At 41.0% G+C, this 17151-nt stretch overlaps 1 protein-coding gene across 24 annotated transcripts in view; it reads right to left on the reverse strand.

Moving 5' to 3' along the window:
• LOC139276737 (plasma membrane calcium-transporting ATPase 2) overlaps nucleotides 1-17151 on the reverse strand; it is a 430975-nt gene that overhangs the window by 26551 nt on the left and 387273 nt on the right. For all 24 annotated transcript variants that reach the window (XM_070894747.1, XM_070894743.1, XM_070894745.1 and 21 more), the window contains 2 exons: nucleotides 6520-6733; nucleotides 1250-1461 (listed from right to left, as the gene is read on the reverse strand). In XM_070894747.1, the coding sequence (XP_070750848.1) occupies nucleotides 1250-1461; nucleotides 6520-6733 (426 nt within the window). The remainder of the gene's footprint in view (nucleotides 1-1249; nucleotides 1462-6519; nucleotides 6734-17151) is intronic.

Raw genomic sequence — 17151 nt, forward strand, 5'->3', positions numbered from 1 at the left:
AAAAAAAAACACACGAAAAAAATCAGAATCTGCTTTTTAAAATAAGAATGTTATAATTTTTGCTATTTACTCCTAAAAAATTGAAATTACTCTTGTATGAGGGTTGAAGCCTATAATTTGAAAGATCAGATTATCATAAAATCTACAGTAACTACATAAAAAGCAACACAGTGTGCTACTGAGCAACATTGACCAGGGTTCAATTGCTGGACTATCCCAAGTCAGCTTATCTCAATTTGGGCATTCGTGAGAGTGCTACAATTGATGTCAGCAGCCTTGAACTAAGGAAGGGTGGGGAGGATGGGGAGGAGGGGGAAATCAGTCAAGGTTCTTGCTCCAAATTACTATGCAGCAACCATTGCTGGAACTGAAGATGAATTGATTGGGTCAGGTTCACATGTGATGGCTACTGACACTTAAACTGTCGAGGCTCATCCCTGGGGAATGTCCGCATCAGAAAGGGTTGGCAGAGCCACCACCATACCCCTGCAGGAGTTACGGCCTTCATCAGAGCAGCAAAGGTTGAAAAATCAGAGAGAAAACTGGAGGAGCTGAAAAAAATGTGAACTGAAATGGGGTTTAATTTGGACTAAGTGATAAATACGACAAATGTGCACTGCAGAACAAATATCACAGAAGGAAGCTTTATGGATTTAAAATAAACCAGAGCAGGAATATTACTAAAAAGTTAACTCAAGCACATATTCTGAACCACACGCTGCTGTGTTGGAAAAATTCAACTTGTTAACTGCATTTTTTCATGTCGCTTTGCACATTACCTCCTGATTATTAATAATAATAGTTGCATTTATTAGCATCTTATCACACCCAAATGTCTCAGGGCATCAGATTTGAAGGACAGAACCTGTGGCAATGCTGTAATCCCTCAATACTGATCTGCAATGTTAGCCTAAACCATGGCATGGTGCTTTAACCCACAGCCTTCTAACCCAGAGATAAGAACACTACGAATTCAGCATAATGGTTAGGATAAAATCACTGATACAGGTGAAGCACAGGATGCTACAATTTTATCCAAGCTGCAGGACAAGATTGAGAAACAATGCAGCACCTTGGTGAAAGAAATGTTCTGTTACAAGCTGCAGCTCACCAAATTGAGACATTATGTGGATTAAAACACGTGCCAGTGGATTCTATTTGTGACTAAACTTTATTTATCTTTAAAAAATATTACATTAATAGAAAATATTAAACAGTTAATTTATCAGAAATTTCTGTCCACCAATACCTGGATTGCAAAAGTGCCGAATACAATACTACAGAAGATGGGATTTCTGAAAATGCCGTCAAACACATTCTTCTCCCCATGAATCTTGCGAGCGTTGATTTCATTGAAGAGTTGCATCAAGACAAAAGTGTTAAAGATGATGGTGTAGTGCTCCGATGGTGGCGCATGCAATGGTGCATTTCTGCCACTGTCGATATTAAAAATGGTCTCCCCTGAAAACAAGCAGACAGCAGCATAGCAATGATATAAGTTACTGCTTCGAGTAAATATACCTGAAAGATGCAGTGCTTTTGATCATATATCCGAAAATCTCCTTCTTTGGCTCAGCATTCAATTTTGACTGATTATGCCTCCGTGGAATGCCTTGGGATGTTTTTCAATGTTTAAAGTGCTCTGTAAATGCAAGCTTTTAAATGCAATTAAATATTGGGAAGACTGAAGCCATTGTTTTCAGTCCCTGCCACAAACTCTGTTCCCTACCCATTGACTTCATCCCTCTCCCCACCCTCTGTCTGAGGCTGAACCAGACTGTTTGCAACCTTGGTGACATATGTGACCCTGAAATGAGCTTCCGACCACATATCCGTGCCATAACTAAGACTGCCTATTTCCACCTCCATAGCATTGCCCGACTCTGCCCCTCCCTAAGCTCATCTGCTGTTGAAACCTTCATCCATGCATTTGTTACCTCTAGACTTGACTATTCCAACACACTCCTGGCTGGCCATCCACATTCTACCCTGCGTAACTTAGAGATGATCCAAAACTTGGCTGCCCATGTCCTAACCCGCTCCAAGTCCTGCTCACGACCTACATTGGCTTCTAATTAAGCAACACCTTGATTTCAAAATTCTCATCCTTGTTTTCAAATCACTTCATGGCCTTGCCCCTCCCTATCTCTGCAATCTCCTCCAGCCCCGAGATGTCTGCGCTCCTTTAATTCTGCCCTCTTGAGCATCCCTGATAATAATTGCTCAACAATTGGTAGCCGTGTCCTCTGTTGCCTAAGCCCTAAAGCACTGGAATTCCCTCCCTAAACCTCTCTACTGCTCTTTCCTTCTTCAAGACTCTCCGTAAAACCTACCTCTTGAACCAAGCTTATGGACATCTGCCCTAATTCCTCCTTATGTGGTTCGGTGTCAGATTTTTGTCTGATAATACTCCTGTGAAGCACCTTAGGGCATTTTACTACATTGAAGGTGCTATATAAATACAAGTTGTTATTATTCTTGTTACATAGCAATTGGAGTTTGATGGCTCATGTATCTTTTTTTAATATACTTTTCCCATCTCAAGGAAGAGCAAAGTCTCTGCAATCTTGAAGATGAGTAAAACCTGCCCAATGAAGCCTGGTGCCAAACTATGTATTGTGGATGCACTATAAATGACTTTGTTTCAATACACTTCAGATTCTACACAAACATATTTCTTGAGAAAATTCCATAACAGAAATATTTGGAATTAATTTTACAGTACAATGCCCATTGCTAAATGTAAAACCCTGAAATACAAGAGAAAAAATGAATAATGTCATTTTTAATGAATTTTTGGAATGAAAGGAAATGTAGCTCTCCCTTCATCCTGACAGCAAATTTTGAGAACTAATAAACTGGTTGATGCTGGTTGGATTTTCAATAACAGTCGGCATCATAGACCCATTGCCCATCTACGCAGCACTGCGTATAGTCACAAATCGTGAAAAGCAAGCGTCATATTTTCAAAGAATAAAAGGGTAATAAGAAGCAAATATTTTCACATTTATTTCAGCATTACTGACTAATGGCTTCATTTTTATTCCCCTAAGATAAAGGAAACTACCTAGTGAATGGTGCATATAAAAAAACTTGCTTGAATTATATTTTGCTTATATAGGCAGAAGGCGGCAAAAATATTTGTGCATGTCCTGAAGCAGGTTTGTGCAATAAAAAGCTGACTTTTATGTCTCCACCGCTACATACTTTGTTTTAATACTTGCAATTACTTCTCTTCACCTCTCAAGAAAATGTTATTGTATGGTTACACTTGCACTAATTACCCACCAGTACCTTACGCATGTGTGTATTGTCAGGGTATTGGACCATGGAAATCATTACAGCCTCTGGTCCTTTCCTCAGCTGCTGTCTACATGCATTTTTCAGCAAGGGTTACTGGATAGTCAACAGGCTAGGAACATTGACTATATTTTCCTCTCTGTAGCTAAGAGACACTGCTCCAACACTGTCCCAGATAGCTCAGCAAAGACCAGGGATTGAATCTGGAACCTTTATAGATCACACCACAGTGCAAGCATCCACTGGACAACCCCCCAGTATATCTTTCCAAGTCCGAAACACAATTTTAAGATTTCACTGAGGTATCAAGTTGCTGAAAGGATTTTCTTTGTTAATCATAAACGTTTCTGTTCATAACATTTATGGAGCAAGAAAGAAAACCATTATCTTGATCACTGATATTTTTTCCCTTAAAGGAATTCTTGAACTCTTGTTTTTTTTTACGGAGAATGATAACTGGATGAATCGATCTGACAAAAACAAATACATTGGCCCTGATTTTGCTGCCAGGGATGAAGGAAAGGCATTCGCTATTCACCTCGCTGACAGCTGCCCACAAAGCTTTTGCGTGTTTTAGAGTGCAGATTTGCAAGTGCAGACTTGCTCTAATCCAGTGTCTGATCCAGCCCGGTGCTCTCGACAGGGCATCTGTGGCACCTGTGAGCAGGCGCAAGCAACAGGGAGGTTATGCTTGAACTGTATAAAACACTAGTTAGGCCACAGCTGGAGTACAGCGTGCAGTTCTGGTCACCACATTGCAGGAAAAATATGATTGCACTAGAAATGGTGCCGAGGAGATTTACGAGGATGTTGCCTGGACTGGAGAATTTTAGCTATGAGGAAAGATTGGATAGGCTGGGTTGTTTTCTGAGGAAGAGGGGAGAACTGATTGAGGTGTATAAAATTATGAGGGTCAAAACAGAGTGGATAGGATGGACCTACTTCCCTTAGCAGAGGGGTCAATAACCAGCGGGCATAGATTTAAAGTAATTGGTAGGAGGTTTAGAGGGGATTTGAGGGGAAATTTCTTCACCCAGAAAAAGGGTGGTGTGGGTCTGGAACGCACTGCCTGAAAGGGTGGTAGAGGCAGAAACCCACACCACATTTAAAAAGTACTTGGATGTGCACTTGAAGTGCCGTAACCTACAGGGCTATGGACCAAGAGCTGGAAAGTGGGATTAGGCTGGATAGATCTTTGTTGGCTGGCGCGGACACAATGGGCCAAAATGGCCTCCTTCTGTGCTGTAAATTTCTATGATTCTATGAACAGTGAGGCTCTTCAACCAATCAGATAGAAGAGTCCTCATTGAGACATGCAGAGTCTAAACCAGAAAGTATAAAACAGGAAATATAAATTAGATTTAATTCATGTACAGAAGCGAAATAAAGATTGGGAAATACAGTTGGGGATTAAGGGAGAGAGATAAAAGAGATCGACAGAAAAGGTAAAACAAATGTATTTTAAAATAATCTCCAACACTAATTATCTTTTGAGGGAATGAGACTCCATAATTATAAAATGAATTTTTCAGAGCCAGAGAGATTGTTCATCAGTAATTATCACTTTCCTTGCCGTTAAAAACTCACTTACTCCTGAATGGACTAGCCCAAACATTTTCAGCCATCTTTAGTGGGAAACTATTGGGCAAGTACCCCAAGTTCACGCCATTCCATTCATTTCAGTGGCGAGCCGATCAGTGAGGAGTGCATCAACACACCATGTGGAGGAGCAGGGTATTTCTGACAGCAACTTCCAGATTTCCACATTTACCTGTGTATGTGCCAACTCCAGAAGTTACCCTGGTATAACAGTGAGCGCTGTTAGCCTCACCGTTATTCTTATAGCAAAATCCAATCTATTAAGTCCTTCAGTGTTGAATAATTAATGAGGAAATTCCCTCTGCTCAGTGGAAATAAACATTGTCAGCAATTCCATCGCAGGGCATTTAATGGTGTCTGCCATTAGTTAGACTTGCCCTTGCAAGTTTTTACATTTTTTGCTTGGCAAGTTGCTGAAAGTGCGAGCTGATAATGCCACAACATGGGAAACCGAGCATCTGGGACCTGAGTGAACAGGAAAAGCAACTGTGTATCTTCTTAACCAATCAGATTGAAGGATTGTGAAATTAACAGCACAAGGACTGAGGAGGAAGTGTAAATTAAAGCGAGTGAATTCATTGTCAAATCAGGTACAGAAAGAAAAATAAAGAGAGGGAAAGAAAGATTGGATTATGAGAGAGAAAAGGAGATAGAAAAGTTAAAAAAAAATTACACTTTTAGAATCTCCAACAATTAAAACCTGAAGGAATGGCACTCCACGCTTGCAATAGTTACTTTGCAGTGTCACAGAGGTTGTTTGGCAGTAATCAACACATCACATCGTTAAAAAGGTACTTAGACTGAAATGCACTTTCTGTGACGAGTTTAATTTGTATCTACCACAAAAATACAGCAACCTCACACCGTTCAATGGTGAGCTAGACAGCGAGATGCCATTTTCATGAAGCAACTCGGAAAGCGACTTTTGGATATTTGAGTTTAACTGTGCATCTGCTCCTTGCCTAAAGTTCCACATAAATAATGCTGAGCGCCATTAGCCTCACCGTTATTTTGACAGCAAATTATGGCCCAATATGTATTCATTCTAAATGGGTTTAGACATGGTGCATAAAGGAAATCTTTCCTCATTGTGACAAACACGATTCATGCTTCTTCCCCTTCCACAAATAAAATGAATTTTTAAAACATTTTTTCCAAGAAGTTTATGTCCCTGTTTAATATGATTTAAAATATAACCCTGTCTATCAAAATTTATCTCAGTCATCTGAAATGCATCTCATACGATTGTAGCCAAGCGGTATGTGCAGGCATACAAGATAATCTAAATAGAACCAAACAAAACAAGACTGGGAATGGCTGTTATAAAATCCTGAATCTTCCAGACGTTCTACATCATAAATCATATCAGCAATGATTAACATCTCACAGGCATTGAACATCACATTCCAATTTGTTTTTTTTTTAAATGAAAGATTTACACAAAATTATTTTTTTTAAACAAAAATATGTGTATGAATGAAACAGCATTTCACGAGAGCCCTAACAATCTGCCATCCATGGAAATGTACGTTTGAACAAAAGGAATAATTTTTTCTTGTAAAACTAAAATAGAAATGGCATAATTTTACTTGTTAGAAGTAAAGATACTGTGCAACATACCAGCAAAGAGTAGAGTGAAGATAACAGTAAGCTGATAAATCCCATGACCTAAAATATTTTTCATCATGGTTCGTGAAATGAGGGGTTTGTTCCTGCCGTATGGTTTCCTCATCAGTAGTGATTCAGTGGGTGGCTCTGTAGCTAGGGCCAAGGAGGCAAAAGTATCCATAATGAGGTTCACCCACAACATCTGTACAGCCTTCAGGGGAGAATCCTGGAGAAGAAGAATGATTAAATTGCATTATAAAATCATTTTATTGTTCTCAAGACTGGCTGAAGTAGTATGGATATAAATAGTACAAAGTTGTTTCGGTAGAATGCCTTGTAACAAAATAATACTTTTCGAAGGACATTGGACCAGTACAGTAGGGCTGAGTACAGTACATAAATCTGCATGGAAATTGGCATGGAAGTTGTATAGATTTGATTTTCTGGGGTTTTAAAATATTTCTTGACAAAAATTGGGCAATTTCAATAAGAAAGAAGAACTTGCATTTATCAAGCACCTTTCATGATCTCAGGATATCCTAAACTGCTGCACAGCCAATTAAGTACTTTTGAATTGCAGTCATTGTTGTAACGTGGAAAATGTGGCAGTCAATTTCTTGACAGCAAAGTCCTGCTAAGACGAGATAAATGACTATACGATCTGTTTTAGTGATATTAATGAGGATAAATATTGGCCAGGAGTACTACCCTGTCTTCTTCAAATAGTACCATGGGAGGGCTGAAGGGCCTCATTTTATCATCTGTAAAAATGCAGCACTGAGGGAGTGTCAGCCTAGATTACGTGCTTACGTCTCTGGAATGGGGTTTGAACTAACAACACTTCTGATTCAAGGCTGACACTAAAGTACTCCAAATAATGATGATAACCCATAAAAATAAAGCTATTATATCAATGTGACAAGTGAAGTCTTTACTAAGCAATTTGATTCAAGCATAAACCACAATGGCTATCGTCATAGTACAATAAATAATGTTAAATCAAAGCTTACCATTTTGCACAGTTCAACAATTTTTGAAAATATAGTTCAGAGAGTATTTTGAATGTTCACTGATTTGCAGATGTCTTTTGCATGACATGTCCAGAGTTTTGTATTGTTTCTCAATGGAGACATATTTCAGAACCTAATTAGGTTACGTTTTATTAGCTATAGAATTTGTGCCATTTTATAATAAATACAAATGAGAATGACCCAAGAGACAGCCCCATGGGATACAATTGATATGAGAGTGGGGTGATCTGATGATAGATGAGCAATGGGACATATATTCTCTGAAAGAGCTATTATTTCATCCGATTTGCTTTTAAGCTTTTCTTTTTCGAATATTTATTCACTTTGCCTTAAAAAACTATTATGGATTCTGCTTTCACCATTGTTTCTGGGAGCGCACTTGATGTCCTAAAAACCCCTGCATTAAAAATTCTCTTCACCTCTCCTTCCAATCTTTCAAAGATGATCTTAAATGTATGCCCTCTGGTTACTGATTCACCAGCAAGTGAAAATAGCGTTTTCCTATTTATCTCATCAAAATCCTTCAGTGGTTTGAATCACTCTTAATGTGTCTCCTCAACTTTCTCTGCTCTAATGAAAAGTCCATCTCGCTAGTCTTTCCTCAGAACTACAATCTCTCATCTCTGGTACCATCCTGGTGAATATCTTCTGTACTCTCTCCATGGCCCGGACATCCTTCCTAAAGCAGGGTATCCAAAACTGATACAATGTAACTCCAGGTGGATTCCCCTGAGGCCTTCCGTTAAAATGACAGTCGGGTCTCAATAACGTCATTGGGCCGCAACATACATATGTAAAGAAAGACCCTGTTGGTTCTGAGTGCGTGTCCTTGCTGCCTACTCAGGAGAGCAGGTTAAAATTGCAGATGTTGCGATCATGGTGACTTTTGGACAAGTAAGAGCCAGGGCGATTTTAACTGCCCACCCACCAGGTTTCGGCTGAGTGAGTAGGATTAAAATTCCCCCCATTATTTTAACTGCAGTCGAACCAATGGTTGACATTGGTTTAGCCTTTATTTTTGTACATGGTGCCCCATTTATAAAGCTTATGGGGCCCGAATTTGATGACCTTACTGTCGGCTGCCGCCGAGTTTTCTCGGCGGTCTCCCCGTTTTTTTGCCGCTCTCCCCTCCGTGCGAGATTGGTGAGGCCCTCACACTGGCGGTCTGAGGAGCGTCCGCTGGTGTGCGGCAAGCGTGCAACGCTGAAAAATGTCCTCCTGCCCGCTCCCGTCCGAGATTCATTCAAGCGGTCCTCCGCTCCTGCCGGAGAAAAGACCGCTGCGTGGAAGCAGGTCTTACCTGGACGGTAGGTATGAAAACCTGCAAGAAAAGGTTAGTGAGATGCTTATCTTTAATTCTTTTGCAACGATTTTGTTTGAAAGGGTATTCTGAAGGGTTCGTGATGTTTTGTATTTTATTTTTAGAAAAATTTTTTTGTGTGTGCGTTCCCTCCTCCCTGGACACGACTCCAGCCTCGGCGTAACTTTCTCCAGGATTTAATTTGCCGCCCAGAATCCCACCTACCGCCCTCCACCATCTAGAATCGCCGCATAACGCCCATTTTTTCCGCTGGGCGCTTTTTTCCTTCTTTTTTCACCAAACTTCCGCCCAAAGTACCGTAAGGATCTTAGCGGTCTTTGACGGTAAAAGGGCAGAACTTGGCTTTGATCAAATCCGGGCCCATGATCCCATATACATTTCTTTTTTTTATAGCTTTTATCAACGTGTCCACTTGTTTTTAAAGATATGTGTATCTGAATACCTCAGCCTTTCTTGCTCCTGTACTCCTTTTAAAGTTTTACCATTTAGTAATTATTTTCTGTCCTTATTCGTCCTCCTAAAATATATCGGGGTAGAAATTCCGATGTCCTGGGTGCGTACAACGTTTCTACGGACCCGGGAAGGCATTGGAAAAGCCGGTTTTCAGCGCGCAATGCGCATGTGCTGAAAACCGGCTTTTCTGATCCGTCAAGCTGGAGCTTGATAGATGATCCGCAGATCGGGAGCAAGGACATTTGTACAGGCAAGATTGCGGTATTTACCCATATCTTGCCCGGCAAATGTCCTCAAAACTCTTGCACCTGATAGAAGCAGGCACATATCCTAGTTCTACAGGCGTAAGAGTTTAAAAACCTATCAAAAACATGATTAAAATAAAATTTTAAAAAACATATTTATGTTAAAACCCTGCCCACTCAGGTAATGTTATTTTAAACACTAACCCTAACTTTCTTTAAAAATCGGCAAATTTTGTTTCTTTAAAAAACATATATAACAACTTTAATTTCTATTAGTGTATTGTGTGAGGTGTTTTTTAAATGTTTGATGTAGTGCTTGTGCGTTTTAGGGTTTTCTCATTCATAGTAATAGGAGATTTGTAACTTACCTATGATTGGGTGTCCAGGCCCACGTGACTCCTGCGGGCGCCCTACGCGAATGTGCTGCGATGCGCAGTCATGAGAAGCCCGGTCCGGACCGGGATCTCCAGCTGGCCTCGCAGCTTAAGCTAAATGCGCATTTTATTTCTATTTTACAGTGCTTTGCCCGCGGGAAGTCCACGAGAGGAATTTCTGGGTCATTATCTCACATTTCATCTGATATCTAGCTGCCCATAAGGAAGCATTCAGTTTTAGCAGAGATTCTGAGGGCCTTGTATTGAATGAAAAATTAAGTTCAAAATTCCCATCTTTTAAGCAGTATAATTTATACTATGGTATTTTGCTTATGTCTTCAGTTTTGTGCAAGATTGTTATACTTCAAGCAAAGTAATATGGGATGGGAACCAATGCAGGGAGACAGAGGGAAACAAAAAGGAGGCAAAAGCAAAAGACAGAAAGGAGATGAAGAAAAGTGGAGGGCAGAGAAACCCAAGGCAAAGAACAAAAAGGGCCACTGTACAGCAAAATTCTAAAAGGACAAAGGGTGTTAAAAGAACAAGCCTGAAGGCTTTGTGTCTTAATGCAAGGAGTATCCACAATAAAGTGGATGAATTAACTGTGCAAATAGATGTTAACAAATATGATGTGATTGGGATTACGGAGACGTGGCTCCAGGATGATCAGGGCTGGAAACTCAACATCCAGGGGTATTCAACATTCAGGAAAGATAGAATAAAAGGAAAAGGAGGTGGGGTAGCATTGCTGGTTAAGGAGCAAATTAAGGCAATAGTTCGGAAGGACATTAGCTTGGATGATGTGGAATCTATATGGGTAGAGCTGCAGAATACCAAAGGACAAAAAACGTTAGTGGGAGTTGTGTACAGACCTCCAAACAGTAGTAGTGATGTTGGGGAGGGCATCAAACATGAAATTAGGGGTGCGTGCAATAAAGGTGCAGCAGTTATAATGGGTGACTTTAATATGCACATAGATTGGGTTAACCAAACTGGAAGCAATACGGTAGAGGAGGATTTCCTGGAGTGTATAAGGGATGGTTTTTTAGACCAATATGTCGAGGAACCAACTAGGGAGGAGGCCATCTTAGACTGGGTGTTGTGTAATGAGAGAGGATTAATTAGCAATCTCGTTGTGCGAGGACCCTTGGGGAAGAGTGACCATAATATGGTGGAATTCTGCATTAGGATGGAGAATGAAACAGTTAATTCAGAGACCATGGTCCAGAACTTAAAGAAGGGTAACTTTGAAGGTATGAGGCGTGAATTGGCTAGGATAGATTGGCGAATGATACTGAAGGGGTTGACTGTGGATGGGCAATGGCAGACATTTAGAGACCGCATGGATGAACTACAACAATTGTACATTCCTGTCTGTCGTAAAAATAAAAAAGGGAAGGTGGCTCAACCGTGGCTATCAAGGGAAATCAGGGATAGCATTAAAGCCAAGGAAGTGGCATACAAATTGGCCAGAAATAGCAGAGAACCCGGGGACTGGGAGAAATTTAGAACTCAGCAGAGGAGGACAAAGGGTTTGATTAGGGCAGGGAAAATAGAATACGAGAGGAAGCTTGCAGGGAACATTAAGACGGATTGCAAAAGTTTCTATAGATATGTAAAGAGAAAAAGGTTAGTAAAGACAAACGTAGGTCCCCTGCAGTCAGAATCAGGGGAAGTCATAACAGGGAACAAAGAAATGGCGGACCAATTGAACAAGTACTTTGGTTCGGTATTCACTGAGGAGGACACAAACAACCTTCCGGATATAAAAGGGGTCGGAGGGTCTAGTAAGGAGGAGGAACTGAGGGAAATCCTTATTAGTCGGGAAATTGTGTTGGGGAAATTGATGGGATTGAAGGCCGATAAATCCCCAGGGCCTGATGGACTGCATCCCAGAGTACTTAAGGAGGTGGCCTTGGAAATAGTGGATGCACTGACAGTCATTTTCCAACATTCCATTGACTCTGGATCAGTTCCTATGGAGTGGAGGGTAGCCAATGTAACCCCACTTTTTAAAAAAGGAGGGAGAGAGAAAACAGGGAATTACAGACCGGTCAGCCTGACATCGGTAGTGGGTAAAATGATGGAATCAATTATTAAGGATGTCATCGCAGTGCATTTGGAAAGAGGTAATATGATAGGTCCAAGTCAGCATGGATTTGTGAAAGGGAAATCATGCTTGACAAATCTTCTGGAATTTTTTGAGGATGTTTCCAGTAGAGTGGACAAGGGAGAACTAGTTGATTTGGTATATTTGGACTTTCAGAAGGCTTTCGACAAGGTCCCACACAAGAGATTAATGTGCAAAGTTAAAGCACATGGGATTGGGGGTAGTGTGCTGACATGGATTGAGAACTGGTTGTCAGACAGGAAGCAAAGAGTAGGAGTAAATGGGGACTTTTCAGAATGGCAGGCAGTGACTAGTGGGGTACTGCAAGGTTCTGTGCTGGGGCCCCAGCTGTTTACACTGTACACTAATGATTTAGACGAGGGGATTAAATGTAGTATCTCCAAATTTGCGGATGACACTAAGTTGGGTGGCAGTGTGAGCTGCAAGGAGGATTCTATGAGGCTGCAGAGCGACTTGGATAGGTTAGGTGAGTGGGCAAATGCATGGCAGATGAAGTATAATGTGGATAAATGTGAGGTTATCCACTTTGGTGGTAAAAACAGAGAGACAGACTATTATCTGAATGGTGACAGATTAGGAAAAGGGCAGGTGCAAAGAGACCTGGGTGTCATGGTACATCAGTCATTGAAGGTTGGCATGCAGGTACAGCAGGCGGTTAAGAAAGCAAATGGCATGTTGGCCTTCATAGCGAGGGGATTTGAGTACAAGGGCAGGGAGGTGTTGCTACAATTGTACAGGGCCTTGGTGAGGCCACACCTGGAGTATTGTGTACAGTTTTGGTCTCCTAACCTGAGGAAGGACATTCTTGCTATTGAGGGAGTGCAGCGAAGGTTCACCAGACTGATTCCCGGGATGGCGGGACTGACCTATCAAGAAAGACTGGATCAACTGGGCTTGTATTCACTGGAGTTCAGAAGAATGAGAGGGGACCTCATAGAAACGTTTAAAATTCTGATGGGGTTAGACAGGTTAGATGCAGGAAGAATGTTCCCAATGTTGGGGAAGTCCAGAACCAGGGGACACAGTCTAAGGATAAGGGGGAAGCCATTTAGGACCGAGATGAGGAGGAATTTCTTCACCCAGAGAGTGGTGAACTTGTGGAATTCTCTCCCACAGAAAGTTGTTGAGGCCAATTCACTAAATATATTCAAAAAGGAGTTAGATGAAGTCCTTACTACTAGGGGAATCAAGGGGTATGGTGAGAAAGCAGGAATGGGGTACTGAAGTTGCATGTTCAGCCATGAACTCATTGAATGGCGGTGCAGGCTAGAAGGGCCGAATGGCCTACTCCTGCACCTATTTTCTATGTTTCTATGTTTCTAATATCTGGTTTCATAAAATATGTAACAGTATTGGGAATCCTGCTGAACAGGAGTAGAGATGTGCTGTCAACTTAATTCTCAGCAACAGTCTATAAATGATAGAATGTCAATGCCTTTCCAGGAAGGTCACTCTAAGTATTCTGACTTCGAATTGGCAGTCTACTATAAATGATTTGCATGTTGTATTGACCATCTCTACTCGAAAACCCTCTCTAAAAATGACCTATTATCTGATATACTTTAGTCTTCATCCATGTGTGGAATTTTATTGCCTGGTTCAGGCTCAACATTAAACATTAATTAATTTCAACAACCAGCTGAGGTAGAATTTCAATTGAAACAATATAGCACTCCAACAGATAACAACTAACTTCAGAGGAAAATAATCAACTTGATGAAGGCTCCCAATGCTTCATTCTCCCCCTATTTCAATCTAATGACATTTCATGACTTTTCATCAAAACTCAAATATTTTCGAAAGGATGTCATCATGGACTCAGATCCACTTCCCCGCCCTCTCCCCATAACCCCTTATCCCCGTATCGTTTAAGAAACTGTCTAGTTCTGTCTTAAATTTATTCAATGTCCCAGCTTCCACAGCTCGCTGAGGCAGCGAATTCCACAGATTTACAACCCTCAGAGAAGAAATTTCTCCTCATCTGAGTTTTAAATGGGCGGCCCCTTATTCTAAGATCGTGCCCTCTAGTTCTAGTCTCCCCCATCAGTGGAAACATCCTCTCTGCATCCACCTTGTCAAGCCCCCTCATAATCTTATACGTTTCGATAAGATCACCTCTCATTCTTCTGAATTCCAATGAGTAGAGGAGGCCCAACGTACTCAACCTTTCCTCATAAGTCAACCCCCTCATCCCCGGAATCAACCTAGAGAACCTTCTCTGAACTGCCTCTAAAGTAAGTATATTCTTTCATAAATATGGAAACCAAAACAGTATTCCAGGCACGCAGTATTCCAGGTGTGGCCTCACCAATACCTTATACAGCTGTATAGCTAAACGCTCAAGGTTGTAGAGTGTGCTCTAAATTAAATGGGCATTAGATCATTTGTCTACCAAAGCAAAAGCAATTTTCTTAAGCTTTCGGACAGGCCATTATAATGTGTCCCATCTCAGCAGACACATCCAATGGGACTGTTTTGCTGAGCTTGGGATAAACTAAAACTTCCTCCCATCAAGTAATTGCACAGTAATCTCAACCTGTACTCTCGCTCTAAGAAAGTAGTCTGGTACTAAGCATCTCCCATCAAAAAGAGAGTAGTTTTAGGTATCCTGCTTCTTGAATTGTTATGTTTCCCATACCTTGATTATATCAAAGGAAAGGAATCACTAGAAGCACCTTTGATAAGGTGCCACAGAAGAGACTCATGACATAGGTCAGTGCATGTGGAGTCAGGTAGCAGAATGGATTGAAAGATGGCTCCCAAACAGAAAATAGAGGGTAGTGGTGAAGGGAAGTTTCTCACACTGGCAGGAAATGGGAAGTGGTACCCTTAGGGATCCGTGCTGGGACCACAGTTGTTTACCGAAAACACAAATGATTTGGAGTCAGAAATTAGAGGTATGGTGTGAACATTTGCAAATGATACCAAATTTGGGGGTGTAACTCATAAGATGCAGGACTGTACCAAAATACAGTAATACATAAACAGTAATACATAAATAGTAATACATAAACAGGCTTGCAGAGTGGGTGGACTACTGGTAAATAAAATTCAATATGGGTGGTTCATTTTACTACTACTTATTCCTTGGACGACAAGAAACTAACTGGGTACAGGAACGAAGAGATCTCAAAAGAAAGAGATATAATTTGCTAACAGTAGCAACACAAGTTAAATAAGGTCAACTCTGGAAAAAGGACGACTAAGAAGAGACGTGATTAAATCTATAAAATTATATCCAGGTGAAACAGTGATTTACTTGTACTTCTTTCTATTTAGCATACTGTTTTAGCTGCTCACAATGCGGTCTCCTCTACGTTGGGGAGACCAAATGCAGATTAATGATCGTTTTGCGGAACACCTCCATTCAGTCCGCAAGCATGGCCCTGAGCTTCAGGTCGCCTCCTCCTCCCCACTCTTACCTCTCTGTCCTTGGCCTCCTACACTGTTCTAATACACAAATCAATAAAACCTCGTGCACAGGTACAAAAAGTAATCAAAACGGCTAATGAAATGTTGGCCTTTATCTCACAATGCTTGGAATACAAAAGGGAGGAAGTTATGCTTCAGTTGTATCGAGCGCCTTGGTCAGACCCCATCTGGAGTATTGTGGTCAGTTCTGGAAACTGCACCTCAGGAAGGATATATTGGCTCTGGAGTGGATAAAGTGCAGATTTACCAGAATGATACTGGGGCTTACAGGGTTAAACTATGAGGACAGGTTGCATAAAATTGGGTTGTTCTCACTTGAGTTTAGATGGTTGTGGGAATTCCAAAAGCAGGAAGAGAGTAAATATCACAACTAATAGTCACAAAACCACACAGACCAAATCAATGTTCAACAAGATTAGAGGAACAGGTATTGTCCAATCAAATAAAGAATGTTCAAGTTGCGACCATCAGGATCTCCAGAATCACAAGAAACAAGGATGTAAGGGCTAACGGTGTTGTCTTGAATCTTCAGGAATAGGATCTGGGTTACTGAATCAACCATGATGCTTCACCTCCTAGCTAGTTTTCTACTATAGAAATGACAGTGGAAAAGAACAGGTTGTAGATGGCTGTGTTTCTTCTCTCTTTTTATAGCTGGAATCCATGTCCTAGATCACTTGGCTCCGGTTGGGGTGGAGTGCAGAATGTTTCAGTGTAAGCTGTGTCACAGTTGTGTGGGGCTGACTGGTTGGGCTGGGTGCTCTTTACCTGTCTGCCTTTGCTTATTGTTCATAGTTTATATGTAACCTTCAGGGCTGCTGATCGGGGGCCGTGCGGCTCTTTGTCAGCCGGCGCGGACACGATGGGCTGAAATGACCTCCTTCTACACTGTAAATTTCTATATTTCTATGTTAAATAATATTCTGTTCTCATTGTTGGCACTAACCACATATGTGTTGCCCCATGAGTGAGATTTTCTCTGAGTAATACGGCATAAACTTTCATCCTGTGGGCTCAATACTTGGTTTGGTACAATATCTGTGAAGAAAAGAGAAGCCATTTCACGTGTTATAGATTAACTCATGGAGCCACCTTTTCGACCTTACTGTTTTTGACCTTTCCTTCTATTATTGTTAAAACAAACAAATCAAAGTTGTGGATTAAAAGAAGGCATCAGCTGTGGTTGATAACAGGAAAAAATTCCTGCAAATTTTCAGGTGGAATCACACAACCTGCTCTTGCCATTCCCCGTGTCGAGCAGATTTTGAAGTAAATACATGGCATAAATCAGATATTGTACCAAACCAAGTACTAAGCCCACAGGGTGAAAGTTCATGCCGTATTACTCAGAGAAAATCTCACTCATGGGGCAACACATATATGGTTAGTGCCAACAATGAGGACAGAATGTTATTGAGGACCTAGATTCCAGCTATAAAAAGAGATGGGTAACAGCACTGTTTTCCCCAATGGTATGCAGTTCTTACCAGCGGTATGTGGAGAAAAATGAATGAATGAGAATGGAGACAATTACCTTCCATGTTACAAAGTCATTGCTTTCAATGTCACAGTACTGATGGCTTATATATATTAATTTAACCAGAAGAGATTTCACAGGTGAACTGCAATGATGAATATATTGAGCCCCAGATATAAA

This window comes from Pristiophorus japonicus, chromosome 12, assembly GCF_044704955.1.
Source record: "Pristiophorus japonicus isolate sPriJap1 chromosome 12, sPriJap1.hap1, whole genome shotgun sequence".
NCBI lineage: Eukaryota > Metazoa > Chordata > Chondrichthyes > Pristiophoridae > Pristiophorus > Pristiophorus japonicus.